The sequence below is a fragment of the Diorhabda carinulata genome, chromosome X, assembly GCF_026250575.1.
Source record: "Diorhabda carinulata isolate Delta chromosome X, icDioCari1.1, whole genome shotgun sequence".
In the NCBI taxonomy this organism is placed as follows: Eukaryota; Metazoa; Arthropoda; class Insecta; order Coleoptera; family Chrysomelidae; genus Diorhabda; species Diorhabda carinulata.
In genome coordinates this window covers 4,555,630-4,570,613 of record NC_079472.1, presented here as the reverse complement: position 1 = coordinate 4,570,613, position 14,984 = coordinate 4,555,630, and the positions used below count along the sequence as shown (strand labels likewise).

At 33.5% G+C, this 14,984-nt stretch overlaps 2 protein-coding genes across 3 annotated transcripts in view; one reads left to right on the top strand and one right to left on the bottom strand.

Moving 5' to 3' along the window:
- Nucleotides 1-14,984, bottom strand: part of LOC130901196 (cyclic nucleotide-gated channel rod photoreceptor subunit alpha) — a 386,005-nt gene that overhangs the window by 174,766 nt on the left and 196,255 nt on the right. For both annotated transcript variants that reach the window (XM_057812379.1, XM_057812380.1), the window contains exon 5: nucleotides 4,720-5,086. In XM_057812379.1, the coding sequence (XP_057668362.1) occupies nucleotides 4,720-5,086 (367 nt within the window). The remainder of the gene's footprint in view (nucleotides 1-4,719; nucleotides 5,087-14,984) is intronic.
- Nucleotides 502-4,704, top strand: LOC130901197 (succinate dehydrogenase [ubiquinone] cytochrome b small subunit, mitochondrial-like). Its single transcript, XM_057812381.1, has 3 exons — nucleotides 502-635; nucleotides 728-1,022; nucleotides 4,462-4,704. Exons 1-3 carry the CDS (start codon nucleotides 593-595, stop codon nucleotides 4,652-4,654), a joined length of 531 nt encoding a protein of 176 aa, XP_057668364.1. The 5' UTR covers nucleotides 502-592; the 3' UTR covers nucleotides 4,655-4,704.

Below are 14,984 nucleotides of genomic sequence, written 5' to 3'. Positions count from 1 at the left end.
TCTCTTAAAAATAATGCCATTTGACTTGAATGATAAATAAAATTCTAAGTTTTTAACCTACACTGCGATTTCAAAACAAATTATTTTGATGAAATATCAAGAGAAAAATACCTACTGCAATAAAAACTAACATACGAAATTAATCAAACCGTTACACACACAAGGGCATGAGAAATCCCGTCCCTCTAAGCATCCACCCCCGAATAAATCCGTGGATGAATGCGAAGAAGAACATTCCACCACCCTTTGTCATTTTTGACGTTTCTTCCCTGGGTTCTATGGGAGTTTCTGGGAAGTCTTATCTTTTTATTACGAGTTAGGCTTATCTTCTTTGTCTGGACGTCTTAATGTGTGAATGCTTTTACTTTGACTATAAGTTAGAGTGATAAATTTTCTATCGATTTTGACACATTTTTGAAGTTTTTCCATTCTTCCTAAACAGAGATATAATATAATGAAAACCGTATATGATGACATAAGCAAAGCTTATTAAATGATATACACCCTCTTGATTTGTGCATTTTGACTTTTAATCAAGATTTGACATATCTAATCGTTCAACTGATTTTTATTTTTATCATATTGGAAAATAATGGCCCTAGCTATAATTTTGAATAATTCATTGAGACCTTCAGGTATATTTAATTATCACAATGTCAATTCAATGATTATCAACTAATTTGAAAAATTATTCAACAGCTGTCTCATTTTTTTTTGAATATTACAGTGTTTCAAAATATCTTGCAAGGAACCGCCAGTCAATCCAAAACGAGAAAATGGTTCACGCAGTTATCGAAGTCACGAAATTCAACCAACCATTCCAAATTATTGCAACGGCTTCCTTTAACAATTCTACCAAATATAGGACCAAAACGGTTGATGAGCAGCAATCACGCTAAACTATGGCCATTGGAAAAAATTGTGAATTTACTTTTGCTGGGAGTAATACCTGCAACTTTTATCGCACCTAATATAGTATTAAATGATCTTTTTGCCGGTTTGACATGTCTACATATGAATTGGTGAGTAGATACAATTTTTGAGTACTGATTTTGATTAGTTGGGTATGAAAAAACAACACTCAAAAGACATTCCGGCTACTATAGACAAAATTTTCCCTTTAATGTAATTACAAAGTCCGTCTTTTTTCGTAAAAAATCGCGAACAGATTCTATGATGCTCTTCCTAAGCAAAATTCAATGTTTCAACCCTCAAGCTGATATTTCTGCTTCAAGTTTAGATAGGTTGAATTTTTCTAAATTAATAAGATGTGGTAGAGCAGACATTGGTCATAGCGGTAGCTGTTCCTTCAAATTTTAACGAGAAGGCACAAAAAATACTGAAGCGGTTGTTGATGGTACATCCAGGTAATCAATCTTTTTGGCGTATCTACCAACCCTGCTCTGGTATGGCTTTGTATTTCTTATTTCAATGAATTCGCCGAAATGTAGCAAAATTTTTACAATTGTTGAAAGCCATTTTAAGCTTTGAGCAGCTTGAATGGCGTCAGTTCTTGCTAATGCTCATACGCATAGTAAACTCTCCACATCCGTACTCCCCCCTAAGCATTTTTTTGTTTGTTAAAACCGTTGGTCCTCGAACTGTCGTCAAATTATTAATTTTTCAATGTAAAACGTACTGAAGCAAAATTTATTTACTATGATTAGAGCCTGTGGTTAATTTTGTTGCAGTCAATCATAAAATATGAATCATCTAATCTAGTAGCTACTGAAGTTGACGATTTCGAACGTACGCGTGTGTTAAGGTCGCTTAACATTAAAAAGATTACATAGATGATTATTGCACGTCGCATGTCTCTTGTCATTGCATCACGGCTGCCATTAACAAAAATTCAATTGGTGAATTGAACAAATACCTTACTTAAAATTTGAATCAATATTTTGTGACCGGTTTAAAAATGATGATAACAGTAAGTAAGTAAGTAAGTAAGTAACGAAGTGAAAAAGTGTTCAGTAGATTACTGTCAATAATTATAACAACTGCTGCTTTGGTTTTGGAGCCTGATGGACAGGTTGGTTGTTAAGCCAAAAGTAACTAGATTTCTCCCTAGAACTGCAGCTGCACGCAATAAAAAAGACACCAATCCGATGATGTTGCAAGTGCGAGATCTTGCATGGAGCAAACAACTGAACTTTTGCGCATGCTTGTATTGTATCATGTCAAATGGTCTTTAGGAATATAACGCACGACATTGTAGAGGTATCTGACTGTAGGGCTTTAAAGGTTTCTAGATAATTACGCACGTAATAGAAGCTTGAAATATATATTTCACAATACTGAAAATGCAATACATATTCTTCGTAAAATTGACCATTTCATTTAGTTTTCAATTTTTAAAAATTTTCGGTTCATTGAATAAGTTCCACCTTAATATCTGTTTAAAGCTAAATCTAACTTACTCACAGTTTTTTGATACAATCTAAGTTTTTTGAGTTATTTGTGAGGAATCCATTAAAAAGAAGCTTTTTTTAACAAAAATTTCAATCACAAAATAGTCTAAAAGTATCAATTTTTCGAAAAAACTCCATAGAATAGTTTGTGCATATCTATCGATTTCTTTAGTTTAAAAAAAAATTACCACCTCCTAGTTGGGGTGGTATTCATCGCCAAAGTAAAAACATATAGCGGCATAAGTTGGATTCCACTTTTTAAGCTTTTATCAAAATTTAAAGCAAATCGATGCGTTTTTTTGATGGAAATTTGAAATAAAAACCGTCATTACAAAAAAAAAATAATTACAGTGAATACTGTAATAGTTTTTGTCACAAGTAGGACGGTTTTACAATAAATAGAACTGAAAAGTGATGATCAAATATAGTTTAAAAGACTTGAAAATTCGCTTTTAAACCACACCAAACCAAAATAAAGAGTTAAATAGTTATTTATGCAACAATTGAGTAATACTTTTTTCACGAGGAGGACGGTTTGACCGCAATTTTTATTCTGTGATAATAATATTAAAAGTACAACTGTAAGTATTATTAATTTGAAGTGAAGAAGAAGTTATATTACTATTGGTACTTGAATTGCCAACATTTAACGAGTTCAAAGAGATAAAATCGTATATAATCTATAGTACTTATTGGATTGTTAGTGGGAATTTACAATTTTGCTTGAATTCAAACTTGTCGTTTCCGTTTAAATTTTCACTAGGGAATCCATTTGGTTTTTGATTGAGTCATCTACGTAACCCTCTGCAACTGAGTTGGATTTCCACCCACCGTGATTCCCTAGTTCAATTATATCACCACCACTAATAGAGACGCCGAGGAGCGTCGGTATGTATGCCCAGGGTAGTTTTTTGGATTGGGTAAATTCAAATATGTTGCGATAAGCGAGGGAATTTTTGAAAAGGCATTGATACCTACATTTTGGGTTTTGCATTTTCCATTTCTATACTGCCAGAAGAAATGATCTGTTCTGATATTAGTGGGTCGTTGGTTTTTATATTTTTTATAAATTAAGTTTAATCTATTGTCAGTATATCGACTTTGAACATGAGTTTTTGTGTCAGGTACTATGACAATTAAAACATTTCTGGTATTATTAATATCGATACACTTCATTTTATATAATTTCTCCCTTCGCAGAGCTCCTGCGATTCCGATTATTAAAGCAACCTGGAAGATTTTACAAATTATATCTAAGCTAACAATGATCGTCTGGAGCTTGCAACAGAAACTTACAACTGATTTATTTTTCAAATATGCAATGAGATTCGAGTATTTACTGATGTCTACGTCGTTATTTACAATTAGGGTGCCTTTCAGTTTTGAATAAGTCGACCAAAGTGTTGAAGACTTCCACATTTTGGATTTAGTTTCAAAGTAATCTAGTAACACTCTTTCTGTGAAGCTGTTTATGCCTTTTTTAGTACGCCACTCCAGAAAAGAATTCTATTTGCCGATTCAACAACATCTTCTGGTGTGCAAATTAAACTTTCTTCGCTATTACTCTCTATCACTAATAATAATAATGATAATAATAATAATAATTCTACACTCCTTTTAATTAGATACAAAACGGATTTTCTTGAACGAATAACAAGAAATAAAAGTGTCACAGTTTATGGGAGAAACGAATTGTCATGAGAAAGAAAGCATTCACAGCTCACTATTTTGATAAAAACACGTTACGGCACTTTTTTAACGCAAAATCGTGAAAAAATTACATTCTTTATGAATGCAGATGTTTGCAAAAAAAACTTGAATATCATAACGGACGTAGAACAAATAAATTCTTAATTTGAAATATGTGAATTAAAAAAAAGTTCATTGAGTTGTGGGAGTCGTGGAAAAAATATTGTACATAATTCGCTGGAAAGTGAGGAACATACTCACAAGAATAAATTTCTACTCGTGTGTTGAATGTCACTTTCCTCGCTTTACTCGAAATTTGACTTGTGAATTTATTTCTTAATCATAAAATTGTCTTTTTTAGGGGTTTGGAAGGAGTTGTATTAGACTATGTAAGACCGATTATATTTGGATCAGCTATTCCAAAATTAGCTATACTACTTCTTTATCTCATATCGTTGTCGACGTTCGTCAGTCTCATTTATTACAATCACAAAGATATCGGTATTGGATGTACTTTTCGAAAATTTTGGGAAATTACCGATGAGGATGAATAAAATATTTTTATACTTTTTTCACTAAAATAAAGTTTGTTTCTATGTGTAAATATGTTGATCGTTACCTTTCGGTCCCATTGCAACTGCTATTACTATTAAGGTGATTTGATGAAGGTGGATTGGTACCGGCTGTGGAACCAGGAGCAGTTCGCCACGCTCCTAATAACGGTCCTTCGCCCGAACTCACGAGAGCAACACTCGATGGCAATTTTAACCGATTTCGCAAGTCCTTTCGTCTGGCCTTGCGTGATAAATCGAGCTCACTAGCCGCCGAACTTACATTAGCCGCGCGGTTGATATAAGCGATACTATCGCGCGACGACGAATAATAGCCAACTTCGTGTTGCTGATGCTGATAATGGTGGGACTGACGTGGTTGTTGCAGGTGTGCGCGCGGTTGCTTAGACATGCCCAGTTTGCATCCTACCAGATCTGCAATAAAAAAAAAACAATATGATATATATAACAATATAATAAATTGTTGTAAGGAGATCTTTGACAGGACAGAGATGTTTCAAAAAAGAAAAAATTGAACAAAATCTTATTATTTCAAAGCTTTCTTAATAAAGGGTCTCCTCCATAATGACAAACACAGTACAGAGTTGTATAGGGGAGTCCAAAATATCACGATCGGGGACAATTTACCTCTATACCAAGTGATATCCGTGAGGAGTTATAGGGTCTCAAACTAGGGCCCAGCAATGCTAGGCAGCATGATGACAACTGATCCTACTTTCAACAGCAAATTGTGAGGTGGTAATCCAGGCAATTCCAGTGAATTTAAAAACTACGTGGGATAGTTGAGTACGTCATCGTGGTTCGTAACAGTGTCGACTGATTTGAAAGACACCAACTGTCCCGGTAAAAATTTTGAATGAGATCCTCCTTGCAACAAACAAAAGGAGTCCGGTTTTTATTGGAACAAATAAAAATAAGCTCGGTTTTAATTACACATGATGTTGTTTACTTACACAACAGAATTTTCTTGAATCACTGGCTATTTATTGACAGTTATGATACAGTCTGTTAATCAATTTAAAGCTCTCTGATAAACCATATTTTTTGTTTTGTTTTGTGGTTTATCGACGCCCGAACACGCGACGTATAATTGTCCATGCGAAACAGGGAAAATCCAAGTTGATTCCGTAAACTTCCAACGACTGGCCTTGCGAATTATTTATGGTCATCGCAAAGGCCAGACGTACTAGGACCTAGCAATGTTACACATCATGATGACAACTGATCCTACTTTTGACAGCAAATTGTGAGGTGGTAATCCTGGCGATTCCAATGGATTTGAATGAAACCAACTGTCCCCGAAGAAAATTTTGAATAAGATCCTCGACATCTTTATTTTTCGCCACCAATTATGGTTATTGAACTGTTGCGCTATATCTGGGAAAGTATTAAGACAAGTAAGGCACTAAATCGTAACGAAGTTCTACTGATTTTCATTGTCAAATTGTCACGAGAGAACAAACACTTTTCGTCTAGAGCTTCGTAATTACCAAATATGAATTCCATTGTTTCGACTCTATTTTTTTATCTGAATCTAAGTCCCCTCATTCACAAGATCATTTGCTTCTTCTTTCTTATATACAATTGTGTCTGCACATTAGGAAAACATTGTCTTCTATGCCTATTACATTTAGTGTTTATCGACATCTTATGATCACCTTGGGCTCGATCATTTGAAAAATAATTCATTTTACAGCTGTTTAACTACCAGATGATTCCTATTGTGATGGTTCAGGTTCAAAGTGAGCTCTGTGCACATATCAATGGTTAGAGCATCCTCTTGGAAGTATCCTCTTGATAACAATCCACTCCAGTTCAAGTGATTTTTCTAATGTCTTACCTTAAACTTACCTTTTCGGGAATCGCTTTGAATGTTTTTATAGATCTTGTTTCATATATGCATGAAACGTTAATTTTGGTAAAATAGGGAAAACAGATTGGAGTATTAGGAGGCTTTTCAAAGAAACTAGTTTAAGAATATGGACAAGAAGATCATCATTTAGTGAGGTTTTGAAGTTCTTCTTCTTCTTCTACTTTTTGGAGATCTGTCGATCTGTTGATTCTCCATCTTTTCCTGAGAGGTGGATTGCCAACTACCTTTCCTTAGGTGGTCTCCCGGGAAGCGTTGAGCTGGGCGGGTTGTTTTCTAGGACTATTCTCGGAAGCCTGTTCTCGTCCATCCGTCTTACATAGTTGTACCACTGCCTCTTACGTTGTCTTCCCCATCTCACAATGTCTTGTTGAAATTGGTTGAAGTTCAGAATAAAGTGAAAGATCAAATCGTGATGATACATAAGGAATGAGGTTGAAAATAACTCAACAACTCTGATCTGCTATCTTATAACAATGGAATATAATTTGGAATACATATATCCTCTATTCCAGTTCCGATTTTTCAATTCCATTTCATTTCAATCATTGTTCTTATTCGTCAAATTAATTCATATCAGATTAATCGATATAATTTATCCACCCTTTATCAATATTATTATATCTAGTAAAAAGTTTGATGTGAAAATTATATAACTGAGTTTTGTTAAATTGCTTTTGGAAGTAATTTGTTGAAAACAAAGTTTTAGAGTAACATGATATTCAAATTAATTTTCTTCAAAGTACTGCTCTCTGTTAGCAACCCACTTGTCTAAATGTTTAATCCGTAATTGCAAGCATTACTGGAAGGTTTCTTTAAGAACAGCTTTTATCTACTCTGTAAGTGCTTTTTCAATGTCAGGAGTCATCTCAAAACTGTTTCCTTTGAGTTTTATTCATAAGTTACTGGTTTTGAGAGCATTTCGCGGTCATAACCATGAAATTTCATCTCTATTAACAGTTTGTCGAGGTTTTCTTACATTTTTATTTTGGTTTTTGAGGTCGTAGTATATTACAAACGTTGACTTACTTCCACTTGTATTCAGTAAAAAGCAATTATGTCAACAGAACAGACAGATTTCAACATTTTGTGAGATGCTCTAGAACTTTTTCTGAACTTTACTCAATGCTTGAGGTGAATATGATGCATATTATACGTCAAATATTACAAAAACGATCCTAAGCAGCTGTAGTAACTGACTAATGAACTGGAACGGTTTCACTGCTAGTGACAGTGCAAAGTGATTTCTAATATCACACCTTGTACTTTTGATTTTGATAATAACGAGTTAATAGAATACCTGCCTGTATATTTTTTAGGAATTGCCTGGAATATATCAAATAGAATTTGTTGTTATTTTCATAACTTGCTTTAATAATTATTCAAAACTTTTTTTTATATGGATGATAATGATTATGACAAGGGAGTAATTTATAATGATCAAAACTGAACGGTAACATAGTCTTTATATTAGCGGTAGTAAGTCCAGTAGAGTTGTAAAACTTAACTGTGATGTTAAGAGCTTCAACTCGACAGCGATTTCCAATCTATTCACTACAATGAACGTTAAAGTTCGGTTCAATCAAGCTTTTTTGTTGATCTACTAAGAAGTTCATCAATTAAGTTGAAATAAATGTTCTTAGGACATTGTTGAGTCAACGAAATTCGGCCTTAAGGACTATTCCTTTGAGACAAGAAAAGTATTTAACGGAAGCTACGGACGCAAATACGAGGGTTACTACTTTAGATAGATATGGCAACACTGATGTGAATATGTCAAATGTTATTTACGAGGCCTATTTGAGTTGTTCACAGGTACATTCATTTTGGTCACAAAATGAAATTTGTTATTTCTATTGAACCAACGGCAGTGTGTCGATCAACTTTTGGTGATGAAGCACCATCTCGAGTCACATTATTTTGCTCTGAAGCGGATGGAAGAATGTTATATTATTGTATGACAATCTTCTGACCATGTCATACGACTCTGAATCAAAGTGCTGCTCTGTAGCTAGCCCAGCTAAAACTAAATGAAGTGTAGAGATTGATCAACCGCTGGATGAAAGATCATGTACTTTCTTTTGCTCCGAACAAAACGGGATAAAGGACCAATAATTTTATTCCTATTCGAGTGGGAGATGAGCTAACAAAAGTCACAGTCAGGTATCTTGAAATAACAATTGATAGTAGGTTGAACTTCTGGGAGCAGATTCGATTTGGAGTTGATGAAGCCGCAACATATTAAGTGTTGCCATATTAAGCAGGTTAATGGCCAACGTCGAATCTTTTGCTCAGAGATGTGGACCGAAGTCCTAATAATCCAGGAGTGTCAAAAAAATAGTCAAGGTGAAAAGAAAAGTCTTTTGAGCTTATCGAACAGTCTCGGTGCCAGCTGTAATGATAATTGCGGGAGTTATTTCGGCAAAACTTCTTGTTTTGGAACAAAAACGTTACACATCTGAAAAAAGCAGAGGTATTTGGAGTGAGAATAGCAAAATTCTTGGAAGCCCGATCAGAGAGAGAGAGAGATGGACGAAGCGATTGATTCCACGCTTGTAACCTTAGATAGATAGTACCATGGTGAAGTTGTATATTATTTCACACAATTTCTATCCTAACATGGGTATTGTTTGCGCTATTTGCACAGAATGAGGAAAAAGGATTCAAGGGGTTGCCACTACTGCGATTGAGTGTATGATGATACTCTGCACGCGTTTTTCTACTGTGGACGATGGATGGAACTTCACATCAACGAACTATTAGCAGAAACTATCGTGGCGTAGATGTTGAGAGGAGAAAACCATTGAATTGTGTTTCTCAGTATATTTTAGGAGTTTTGCGCACAGCGATTTTAGTGAGAGAATGGAAGGAGCGCTCCTGAATGACAAAAAAGAAAATACAACTCAAAGTATGTGATAAATTGTTGCACGTTGATATTCGGAAAAATAGGTGGATGTGCTTCAATTATGATACTTAATATAAAATTTGTAGTGGAACTTGAAAGTTCGACCAAAATTGAATGATTATAAATTGTTCACTGCTCTTGCTATATTGTCATTTTTATGATATTTATGCAAGAAATATTTGTTAAGCTTTTCTTTTCTTGAGGAGAAAAGCAGTTCATGTAACTGTATGGTTCAATCCTCTATAAATTTTCCAGCATTTATTTAGCTCACCCTAACTTAATCTGAGGTGCTCGAGATATTCTGGCGATCATTTCTTTTTAATTATCTGATCTTTTTACCTTGACATGCAGCCTTACTTATGGGGCTCATATTTGGTGGAGGTACTTACCCAGGCACAAGGTATCCACCTGAATATTAGTCTTTAGTGAACTCCGAAATCCCTGCTTGGGTTTCCCTACAATTGGGTGGTTTAAATGTATCCAAAAGAAATCAATTTTTGAAATAGTGAATTCTTAGTTTCAAGGAAGCATATCGAGAATCTGTATTGGTAAGTGATTGTCCTAATAGATGTTTAGTCACTTTTCTTTTGTTGAGGAAAATAAGAGTGAATTTAACTATTGTTACACTGAAAAAATAAGAATCGACACTTTGTCATCTTCAAAATCTAAACTTCAAGGTCAACAATCGATGTTTAATAAAGCTAATACAAAGAGCAAAGATGCCCTGATATCAAGTTTTATTATTGCGTTAAAAATCGCGAAAAGATCAAAACCTTTCATGGTGATTTTATTAGAGACTCCATGTTGAAAGTTACCGATGTTTCATTTCCATCTCAAAAGTTAATAAATCGAAATATTTCTCTTTCAAGAAACACTGTTGTTTTAAGAATAAGTGATTTATCTCAAAATTTGGCTCTTCAACCAAAGGAGAAAATTAAGGAAATTACAAACTTATACAGCTCAAGTTGACGTTATTATACAAGGCATCAACAGTAACTTTGAAATAACTGAAGAACTATTAAAGTGCGTTCCATTGACAGGTACTACAACAGCGAATGATGTTTATTCTGTAATTGTGCATTTGATAGCAGAATATGAACTCGACTGGAATATACTTAGCAGCACAATTGCGAATGGCGCTCCTGCCATGGTTGGCAAACATTCGGGCGTTGAAACTGAATTAAAACAGAAAACATCAGGAAGTTTTGTGGGATTTCAATATATAATACATCAGGAATAATGGGCATCGAAACATTTAAAAATGGACCATATCACGCAACCTATAAATAAAAAAGATGTAGACAAAAAGTTTTCTGATGTCCCCTATTTCGAGGAGTAGTTTTAGAAAGTTTTCTTGCATACGTGACCCTATTCAAGCTTTCATGTTAGAAAAGGCAAACCAATTGATTATGACAATGATTGATTGTGTCTTTTTGGTAGATATGAAGAAACACTCGACTGATCTATAAAGTTACAGGGCAAAAAACTGATTGTCACTCAAATATATTTATATAATCAAGCCTTTGAAACAAAGTTGAGACTGAGAAAATCAGGAAAAAATCAAACTTTGGATCATTTAGCACAGTGAACCAAAAAAAATTGGATGAATATTCTCAACTTCTGCAAAATTTGATTAAGAAATTCAACAATTGTTTTGAAGACTTTCACAAAATGAATGAAATGTAATTTCCAATTTCCAATAATCCTTTCAATTTTGAAGCTTCACAGGCACCAGTTAATTTGCAAATGGAGATGATAGATCATCAATCGGACAGTATTTTGGAAGAAAAATTTAATGAGACCAACGCTCTTACATTTTATACACAATATTTTAAGAGTTTGGATAATTACACGGAATTAATAAAAAAGCATGCAGCACGCATTTTCTGCAAGTTTGGTAGCACCTATTTATGTGAACAGATGTTTTCCTTCATGAAAATAAATGAGAACAAACATCGAATAAGACTTACGAATGAACATCTTCATTCAATTCTTAAAATAACTACAACGTATATGATACTCGATATCATTTTCGAGTTCCATAATAACATTTAATCTAAGAAAACAATTGTGTGAGCCTATTTACTAGTGATTCTTTACATCATCGTTCTTGATGATTTTTCTCACTAACAGAATCATTATAAGCTAATTTCTATGCAAAACCACTTCAGCCCCAATGAATAGGTGTAATTTTCTGATTGGTTTAGTTTGAAACCAGCGGCAAAACAGAGAAGTAAACATCTTTGATAAAGTGACTAACCTAACTACACGCCACTTTATTTTGTTTAAGAAGTAAATAAACAATCACGGAAAAAAATCTTAACTTACTTACATATCTTAAGACGTAAGACAATTAATGTAACTTTTAGAGTCATTATCAACAAATTTTCACATCAACCCTTTCGCTATTCAAAATAATGATGGTAGTGAGTATAACGTGGAAGTAATAAAGGCGAAGGCTAATTGTTTTATGATTTAAATTATCTCAATTAAAATATAAATCAAAGAACTCAAGTACCCTTGATATTTCATTAGAATGAAGGGGTTTTAAGAAGAGCTTATACCTCCTGCAATTGGAAAGGTCCCATTGTTTTCAATTCCTCTCTAGTGGATTTGATAGAAATTTGTAATATTATTTTTATTTATGTCTAGGAGTTGATTAGAATAAAAAATATTCTTTCCATCAATTATATTATTTAAAAAAATACAAATGAAGTTACATTGTAAGTATAATTTAAAAGAAAATATTGAAATCAGGGTACAATTTCAAAGCAATTCACAGGGTAATTTTCAAGAATGACAGAAAGAAGCTGAAATAAACATATACAAAGGGAAATTCTATTTATTACTGCTTAAAACTGATAATATTTATATATGTTATTCTCAAAATACCTGAGATATCCCAGATGGAAACAAACATACTAAATGTATAACATCTGGAAGAGAATATAACTTTGAGAAAGTTTATCAAGTTTAACATCTTGTTATGGATCAACCATAACATTCACAAACCTAGAAAAAAATGAGATAAATAATAGAGTTTTAAAATGAAACAGAGCACTGGGCTGCTTATCAAAATACTGAGAACGAAAAACCTTTCAACAGCAATCAAAATAAGAATTTATGAAACAATTTTATTGAAAGACTAGCAGCTCAACATGCATCGGAAACTTGGATAATGACAAAAAAGACAAGAATAAAGAGAAGAAAAGTCATCAGTAAAATTTATGGCGAAGTCAAAATGGCAGAAGGTATCTGGAGAAGATGTGCAGCCAGAGGACCAAAAATAATACACAAGAGGTATGAAATAATACAATTAGTTTGAGCACAAAGAGCAAGATGGTTAGGTCACATTACCAGGTAACTGCAGCAAAGAATTGTACCGAATGGTACCGAAGGAAGAAAGAAGAAGGGTCAGCACAGCAACGAAGGAAGTGGGAAAGAATACTTAAGAAGATTAAAGTCAAGGTTTAGTGCTGAACTATATACAGGATGTTTCAAAAGAAGGTGAAGTTGTCTCTAGGATGGATAGGAAACTGAAAAATATTTGGGGTTTGCTCAGTAAAAAATTTTCGTAACGCCATCCGTATTCAAGGGCGTTGAAGACACGTTTTATACGATTTTGTCGCAACTACTGACAACATTGTAATGAAATTTTATACGAATATGTTTTGGAAGCTGATACATCCAATGAATTTTTTTTTACGTTAATTACACGATTCGTACCAAGTACAATTAAACAAAAAATCACAAGATGAAAATCTAAAAGAAAGCTAATAACATAAAATGAAATTCCATTGGAGTAGGTGTTCGAAATGTCCTTCTTTTTCACGAATACACAAGCCAATCGTTTTTTCTAAAGAATCTATTTATCTTCTTAACGGGTCTCAGCTATGAGATCATTCAAGTGACGTTGGAATCTGTCTTGCAATTCTTGAGGTGTGCATAAACTTTTTTTTACTGTGTAATCCAAAGTATTGAAACCGCTTGACCTAGGAGGCCAATGAGCTTTTGCACCTCTACCAATTCATCGATTCGGAAAATGGTTACTCAACCAATTACTACACATTTTATCAAAGTTTGGTGGAGCTCCATCGTGCATAAAAAATAGAGATCTTTGATATCGTTTAACGTTAAATCTTCTAATATCTCGAATAATTGATTGCTAGAAAAATCACCAGGTACATATCACCATTTAAATTTCCAGATAGAATGTGACAGCCTATTAATTTGTTGTTGCACACCTGTAGCGTGCATTATTGGAATTAAACATACCTTGTCGCATCGTCTGTAAAAAGAATACATTTTAAAAAATTTGGTTCGTAATGTTTGACAAAAATCCACTCTAACCGGTTTGTTTGTCTTGCCACATTCATCACGCTAACTTTTCGATTTTAATCAACTAAATTCAAAATTATATTTTCTTTATTAATGGTTCTTGTTGTTCTTGGCCTATCAGAATTTATTTTTTTCAAGTTTCACATTCCCAGTTTCTCGACAACGTCGTTCAATGGCTCTAAATGTATTTATACTTGGTAAGTTTCTTTTCTGCATAACGCTTAACAGCTGCACTAGAGTTTCCTAAACTCTCGCCTAAGGTTAATAACATGTCAGTGTATTCAAAATTTGAGTACATTTTGATTAACAATATCTAATTTAACCAATAAGAAGGTTTTAGAAATATAATTATTATTGACTCCACGGCAAACTCAGAGAAAATTCTATTGCCGTGTAAAATGTAGTTAAAGTTTAATAATTATGGGTACTCAGCTCTTGGGGACCTTAGTTTGAAACAAACAACAGTCCCAGAACCCAGAAGCACAATACATGATTATCGAATTGTTGTTTGTTTCACACGAATGCCTCCAATAGCTCAGTGTCCATACTTATTTAAGCTTAAAAAAATATCTTTAACCGATTAGACTGGATTTTTGTGAAATATTACAAGAAACAAAAGCCATCAGTCCCAATTTTTTTAAATGTATCTGTTTTATCAATGGGGCGACAAAAAATTATCAATTCACATAGTGTTTACTCATCAATAATAATAATAATTAATAACTTTATCAATATTTTATACCAGCATCGGTTATTTCTACATAATTTTCAAATCAAAATATTCCGAAGGCGGTATCGAGTTTTATCAACAGTATCTTTTTGGTGTAAAATTAAATGATGTTCAAGTACACTTGAAATTTTTCTCAATAAATCTAATATTGAAAGAGTTATGTACAATATTATTTAGTACGAACAGTGTTTGTAGCCTCCTCTATTCATTGGATGTAAGCCCCAAATATTTTTCAGTTTTCTATCTATCCTAGAGACGGGTTCACCTTTTTTTGAAACCCCCTTTGTATAGACCTGTCAATTGATGTCTACCATAAAAATTTTTGACTTAACTTAAAGCGTACAGTGAACTAGCATTTGAAAGAACGTTTTGGCAAAGTTTAGATTTTATAAACACATTCACGAACGAGAAATCTATTAAATATGATTAAATCAATTTTTACATTACAATTTCGCCATATCTTCTAAAA

Bases quoted from the DNA above. Each gene is read 5' to 3' on its own strand.
- LOC130901197 (XM_057812381.1), top strand. From the start codon at position 593: ATGGCCCTAGCTATAATTTTGAATAATTCATTGAGACCTTCAG. The intron at 636-727 runs GTATATTTAATT...TGAATATTACAG, and splicing joins TAATTCATTGAGACCTTCAG to TGTTTCAAAATATCTTGCAA. The intron at 1,023-4,461 runs GTGAGTAGATAC...TGTCTTTTTTAG, and splicing joins ACATGTCTACATATGAATTG to GGGTTTGGAAGGAGTTGTAT.